This window comes from Pavona decussata, unplaced genomic scaffold (assembly GCF_977016875.1).
Source record: "Pavona decussata unplaced genomic scaffold, jaPavDecu1.1 SCAFFOLD_285, whole genome shotgun sequence".
Taxonomy (NCBI): Eukaryota; Metazoa; Cnidaria; class Anthozoa; order Scleractinia; family Agariciidae; genus Pavona; species Pavona decussata.
The window spans coordinates 677,501-685,000 of NW_028145686.1; the positions used below are offsets into that span (position 1 = coordinate 677,501).

Genomic DNA, 7,500 nt, shown 5'->3' on the forward strand with positions numbered 1-7,500 from the left:
CATCTGACTGACAAATGAACTTAATCTTTCTTTCGGGGGTGGAAGCGAAGCAACGAGAAATGAACAGCAGTTTAAAATTGTAGAGGAATAAATTATACCCTTTTGGAATAATAAATAAATTCAGTTTACTAAAACTAACTGAATGCGCAACTGGCAGTTTGAGTTAGAAGTATGTATAGTATATAGTATAGTTAACGACTGCAATAAAAAAGACATTTAAGACATTGTATCTTTTAAGCGGGCTCTTAAAGTTTAAATGACTTGAGGCGTAGAGAATTGGAAATTTTTAAAGTTTTTAAAGTTTGTAATTTTTTTTATAGATTAATTACTAGTTAGTATTTCGGTAGTGTTAGTTAATTAACTGATTATTCTTCATTACATTTGTACCATTTTGTTATTTTACATTAGTACACACGTACACGTTTTAACGAGCACTTAGGAGCTCCTTGGTGTCACGTGTTTAAATAAAATATTGTATTCTATTGTAATAAAGTTCTTAATGAGAATGAATTTCACTTTCACTTCATTTCTCGGCTTCCACAATGCATGATGTCTACTGTAGGCTCGTGTCCGATTGAGGGTGGTCAGTTGGGACGGGGAGGTCGGGAGGCTGGGGGAGGGGGGGGGGGTTGTAGGTCACGCTTGGAAATGACTGTAAACTAAGCCATTACTTCGCTTCTTCCATGGCGGTGCCAGAGAACCAGAACCAATTCAGAGAGTTTTGTCTAGTCACAACGTCAAAGGTGCACAAAAACCTCTTCAGACGTTGAGCCATACTAAGGATCCTGTGTTGAAAGAAATACGAACTGACGCTGTTTATTCTATTCCATGCAGTGACTGTGATCATGAGTACGTCGGCCAGACCAAGCGTCAGAAAACTGGGATTTCCTTTATTCCGTTTTTGCTTGTGTCACTCACTGAAAAATACATCATTGTCACCAAGTCCTATTGTTTACAATCAATTCTCCGGATTCGTCTTGACAAAAAAAAAATTATCCAGCCCCTGCAGTCTAGTCTATAATCTTGACGTGTTTTTAGGTTAGACACTATTCTCCATAACACCTCTCATTGTCCAGATACCTGGGATTCATGATTTGCTATGAACTAGCATACCATGTAAGACATGTAAAGGATAAGCACAGGGGGCCCATACAAACTATGTGACCGTTTGTATTTTGAATTTATAGAGGCAATGTATGGGAATATCGAAAATCCTCGTATTATCGTACTAGATTGCGATAGATATTCTCATTAAACATCAAAGTAAACGTAGTTTTACCTTAAATGTTCTGTGTTGTCGTTCCTGAGGTTGAAGACGGCGATTTTAGCCATTTGAAGGGTTCGGCGTTGAATGTTCAATCGAGCGTAATAGAAGAGTGAGAAGGGAGGAAAACTTGTTTTGAAAGGGTTCCAGCGCCGGAGCGATTTTTCCCCAAAAAAACGCATCGCTCCGATTTCAAACTTCACAGCATAAAGGTCAAAAGATTTTCGATTCTTCTCGTACCTTCCAATCGAAAATCCATCCAAACGGCCCGGAGCTAGTCCTCGAAGAAAATCAAAATCCCACAGTATTCGAGCGAGTGGAATGAGTAGCAAAATGCTTACGTGCCATTGTCTAACGTCATCCAATCAGAAAGGGGCAATTAGCGGAACGGTTTGTAGCTGGCACGTAAGCATTTTGCTACGCATTCCACTCGCTCGAATACTGTGGGATTTTGATTTTCTTCGAGGACTAGCTCCGGGCCGTTTGGATGGATTTTCGATTGGAAGGTACGAGAAGAATCGAAAATCTTTTGACCTTTATGCTGTGAAGTTTGAAATCGGAGCGATGCGTTTTTTGGGGGAAAAATCGCTCCGGCGCTGGAACCCTTTCAAAACAAGTTTTCCTCCCTTCTCACTCTTCTATTACGCTCGAGTGAACATTCAACGCCGAACCCTTCAAATGGCTAAAATCGCCGTCTTCAACCTCAGGAACGACAACACAGAACATTTAAGGTAAAACTACGTTTACTTTGATGTTTAATGAGAATATCTATCGCAATCTAGTACGATAATACGAGGATTTTCGATATTCCCATACATTGCCTCTATAAATTCAAAATACAAACGGTCACATAGTTTGTATGGGCGCCCTGTGGGATAAGGAGAAGCAATGCTGGCCAATTACGTGCCAGGGCCGGGTTCCTAAGGCTTCTTTGTCTTTTTTTTTTTTTTTTTTTCGGTACAAGGGCCCATTTCTTGGAAGCTTTGCTTAGGAATCGTCTTTTTAAGACCATGTCCAAAAGGTCAAAAGCTAAAACTTTTAACTTAATAGGAGATATCGTGGATCAGGCCCATGATGGTCACTAAACTGAGATTGCTATGATGTAGAAGCCTTCTGACTTGGAATTTGTTTAATAAAGCCAGTTGAACTAAGGAGTTTTGTTGTTTCACAAAGTGCTGATGAAAAGAATCCTTTCTCTGTTTTCACCTCAGTGTCCACCAAAACCATACATCACCTGTTGCCACATAATCATGATCCTCGATATAGCCTCAAGAGACAGCGCCTCTTTAATCGCCCGGCTTGCGCAACTATCGTTTAATGAACACTTTTATCACTTCTATGTCGTGTTAGTAGCTTGTAACTATTTTTTTATGTTTTGATAGGGTTTTCGTATGGTCATCATTAACTTTTCTATTATCATTATTGTCATCACCATTGATGTTCTCACTATATACATATCAGTATATTACCAACTTTAGGCATTATCTCAGTTTACTATTCCATAATTTAGTTGTATATTGTAATACACTTATTTACAGCCTTAGTAGGCTGCGATGTAAACTTTTTAATAAACTACTAAAAGGAAACAAGCGATTTCAAAAGTCTCAACTTTTGAATCAGTTTACGGAAGTTTCCGTTTTCCGGAATCAGCGTTTTCGATCCGTTAATAATTAAACATTTCTTAAAGGGATTTATCCTCAATTTATTGGGCTGGTGGAGTGTTGTTTATGGGCAGGTATGTCGTAGTTCAAGCACCGATTACAAGTATGGGGGTCGCTATCACTTTGACAATAAACTGGTCGCAGTCATTCAGGATTTCCAAAACATATTAAGGATGAAAAATAAAAGCCGAAATTTTATCTTTTTTTTTCTTTTGATGTTGATTTATTAAGTTACTTAGCCTAACATGGATCTTGGACGGTAGGAATTGCATGGTCAAGATGCTTAAGTATTTGTTTCTCCGTGTTCCTTGATAGTAGATAGGAGATAGATAGGAGATCTGAACATAGGATCAACCTCAATGTCTTCCTTTTCAATGATTCATTTTTGAAATGTATTCAATAGAGTATTCTCATATTGTTGTGTTATATATTTCGATACTCTTAGCCATCAGCCGAGTAGAATATTGCACCTGTAATTAACAATGAAAAAAACAAAACAGTAAAGGACGGGAAGAAAAAGTGACGTGCACCTGAGTCAGATATTATTGTTAATTACCTTATTATAGGAAATTAACAATGCTCGTTGACAACGCGAAGAAAATTCACGTTACACTAAATTAACGCGAAAGTTAGGTTTACATGCATTAAATTAACGCGAAGTTTTCGATAAGCATCTTGCTTTATTTACTGCGATTTTCAAAATTCTGCAAACTCGCACTTTACATTTCTGAATGCCAAACTGTGTTTTGGCTTCCGTCAAGGCTATAACTCAAGTATAACGCTGTAAAATCCCTAACGCAGACACAGAAGTAAGTCTCTTTACTTTGTGCATGTTCATTGTTTTTATTCCAGTGCCTTTTTGTATCGGATTTATGAAGTTTTCACTTTTGTTTATTAAGTTTGTAATAGCTTTAATACTTAGTCTTATTATAGGTTTTGTTGTATTTACTTCTTAGTTTTCAAAACCGCTTTATACATCGCTTTGTTACCGTACCGCTTTGTTATCGCTTCGCTACACATCGCTTCACTTCCAAGCATCGTTAACGTCTCCACCGCTTCTTCAATAAACTTTGTTTGGTTATCTTACCGTCGTGAACCTTTGCTGTGGCAAACCGTTTTCATAAGCGCGTATAGAAGTTCTGTTTCTTAACGTGGGATTAACGACCGTCCTGTGAGTAACGATCTGCGCTCACAAACATAATACAGTGGTGGACGTGGACCAGCTGCTGAGAGTTAAACCGCTCAAAACAGCGTTTGGAAGCACTGAGAGGCCTTGAAAACACAGCAAAACACACTGGGTAAGCTTTTTCAGACTTAATTATATTTTTTGTGGGTTTTCTGGGAATATTGCTGTCTAAATTTCGATTTAATTTTAAAGCCACCTTAAATCACGCTTGCATGGTAACCTGTGTCACATATGCTTTGGGTACCTGTGGTTTAACTGAATTAGGTCAATTAGAGTCTTTGAGATCTACGTATGGTTCAGAACGGGCGAGAAATCGTTATGTCGAGAAAATTGTTCATGGGTTCCTACACTACGTGCAAGGCATAGCGTCTTTACTGTATCGTCATGGTGACAGTGACGTCAATCAAACCAACTTTTTTGGAAAGTACAATGAATCTTCAGTACTAGCACTTGAATGAAATATTTCCACCTACTTATCTCCGACAGTGAAGTGTTAACCGTCCAAGTTCAGGGTGTTGTGCCCTTGCCGTGAATATTATGGGGAGCTACCTTAAAATATTTTGAATAGGGCCATAGGCTCAAGCTTTTCCGTAGTGTTACGTGCTCCACGTGCACAGGACACCCAAGGTTGTGATCTGATACATACGAACGTGATGTTGATTTACTTTGTAGAAAAGAGAAAGACAGCTCCTCGTTGAGGCACTTGAAGTGAACTTCCACGTATATAGCTATATTTTGGTATTTTGACAACTGAAGTGTATTGCCCATACAAAGTCTTTACTGAATCGACAAATATGCAAAATAATATGAATACGTAAAACAGGTGACCTGAATCCTCCCAGGTCAAATTCAATAGCGCAAAACGCTTTTTCTCGTAACAACTTTGTTCCCACATCGACTTTCCCGGCCGACAGAGTCAACAAAGCTTTTGGTGAGTTTCAATGCAAAACCGTTACGTGATTAGAGATGCGATTAGAGATTTATCTTGATCGCTAAACAGCGCCTGTTTCTGTACCTTTTCAGATACAGTATACGCCGATCTTCGACTGATTATTTTGAATTCACACAAGTTTATATTATCTTATTCTAAGTTATGTACTTTATAGGTTTACTTGACAAGAACTTAACATGGCCGCTTGTAACATTGCTAGTGAGGAAACAAATGTAGAGCAGACGGGTAAGTTAAAAAAGAAAAAGGTTTTTGATTTTTGGGGCATTAAATCTGAAGCCTACATGGTTAAATTGTGTTATGGCTTGGAGATTTAGAAACTGTTTACACCCCATTGTTCAATTCTCCGAATGGCGGAGAAAACATCTGTTTTGAACGCTTCGCAGCTATTATTCATTTTTACAACATCACTTTCTAATCAGTATTAAATAAATGAATTACTTAAAAGGACATTGGTTGCTACAAGTTATGATTTCAGTACTAGACAGAAAATTAAGTCAAATTGAATTGCAAAACTTTGCTCGTAAACTTTGCAAATTAACATATATTTAAGTTATTGTCCTTAACAAATGAAGCGACTGACAAGATCGATGACGCCGCGGATGAGAAGAAGTTATGCGAGAAGGAATCGGCAAAACGGTTAAACGTCGATTTTTGGCAAAAAGACTCATGAAAAGTTCTTAAACCTAGGAAGTCTTTCAGAGAAGGTCAATAAATGAATTACCCCCTTAGAATAAAAGCTCTTAATCAACGGCCACTTCTTAATGCTAAAACAACTACTGAAAAGGTGGTAAAAAGGTTCTGCTGTCAGTCTACATGCATGCAAACAACGTAACAGACGTAAGACATTGAAATTGTTTAGTTAAAAACAGGATTTTCCGAGGTTTAAGATGTCTGAACGTTTCGAGCAGTTTGACTGCCTTTATCGATCGGGTTCCTCCAATATGGCGGTCAGTGTTTTTATTCCGTTATGTAAAGTCGAATACTTGTAAGGGGGTTTCTTGTAACATTTAATGAGAAGTGAAGGTTTTGGAAATACCGTTAGAGGTCGTCGTTGAGTAGTATTCAAATTGTGTTTGTTTTCTAGCGGAAGACACTCAAAATGACTCTTCAGGTTGTTTTATTCTTAGCACAGTGATTGACAGGTAGAATATCAAGAACGTTAGACATTTAATATTATTAACATAATATCGATTTCGCGGAGCATCAGCTTTCCGGAAATCGACAAGGCTCATATTCGCTTCCTCTCGCGTTCTATCTTGCTTGTGATTAATACTGAATTTGTTGGAGAAAAACGTCTGTGCCTTGCCTGCTGAATCCCTGCCGACTGGTCAACCAAACTGCAAACAAGATGGCATTTAACGTTTATTGTACTGCATTAGCAGCAGCAGCAGCAACACTACCATCACAGGTCACCATATCGTAAAATAAGAGTTTGTACGGCCTTAAAATTCGATCTGCACTTAGCCGGCAGGGAGGGTGTGTGTGTAGTTTTTTTGCGAGCCAAAGGTTTCACGAGGACTCCCCCTGTCGGGCACGTTTTGGTACTCGTGTATTATTCCGCGGCAAAAATGGCGCCCGATTTAAATTCGACTTTGTTTTCAACGAAGGCATGTGTCTCAATAAAGGAACTTCTCCGAGAATGAGTTGCTTAGGAAGGACCGCACATCATCCTTCTTGGCATATGGTGAGGTAGATAAGCGTGTGCCTCAGTTTCAAGCGAATTTTAGCGAGGTTTTCGAAGTGCGACGGGTCAAATTACATGCAAATTCTGCCTCAAGTTTTCCAACCTTGTCATAAACATAATGCAGTGATGCACGAGAGATAAACCGCTGAAAATGGCGTTTGCAAGCTCTGAGAAGCCACGAAAACACAGCAAACCACACCGGGTGTATTTTCAAACTTTATCCTACTAGCAGGATATTCGTCCACAATTTTTTGCTGGCTGTAGTCGCACTTCAGCGTTTGCTAAATCACACTTTAAAAAAAAAAAAAGACGATTTAAACGGAAAACGGCGATGTAATTGAGACCAAAAGCGAAGCTAATATAAAGCTCGATCTAGAGTGTATGAAAAAGTTGTTCGGCGAACCAATCATTTGTGAGCGGTACAAAAATTGCCGCTTAGCACAGTTTGCGTCGTATGTCATGTGGCCACAACATCAAGTGAAATCAGTACGACAAACAGCATTTAGATGGGAAGGGGGACTTTAAGTCGAACAGGGGAAATATGTCTTGTATTGGAGGCCCTTTAATAAGCTGGCCACCAAATCTGGTCGTAAATAATTTATTTGACAGGCAAGAGATTATGATTAGTTTACATCGCCTTCTAAAGAGTCAGATGAAAGTTTTAGTAGACGTCAACCAAAGCTTCATTACAATTTATTTCTGAGCCATTTCAAGATAAAAGAACAAGTTCGGATAATTGGCTAACTCGCACGC

General features: G+C 38.7%; 1 protein-coding gene across 11 annotated transcripts in view; it reads left to right on the plus strand.

Moving 5' to 3' along the window:
- The window catches only part of LOC146455152 (BTB and MATH domain-containing protein 36-like), a 129,240-nt gene that overhangs the window by 117,903 nt on the left and 3,837 nt on the right, over window positions 1-7,500 (plus strand). For 5 of the 11 annotated variants that reach the window (XM_085094610.1, XM_085094613.1, XM_085094612.1 and 2 more), the window contains one exon: window positions 1-510. This exon is cut by the window's left edge and continues 495 nt beyond it. The exons of 4 other annotated variants lie outside the window; for them this stretch is intronic. Coding sequence is in view for 2 of the 7 variants with exons in the window: in XM_085094607.1 (XP_084950733.1) it covers window positions 5,240-5,288 (49 nt within the window). In the remaining 5 variants the exon portion in view is untranslated. Of the gene's footprint in view, window positions 511-4,804; window positions 5,043-5,217; window positions 5,289-7,500 lie in introns of those variants that run through there. 2 more of the 11 variants (XM_085094607.1, XM_085094608.1) reach the window with 1 other exon arrangement.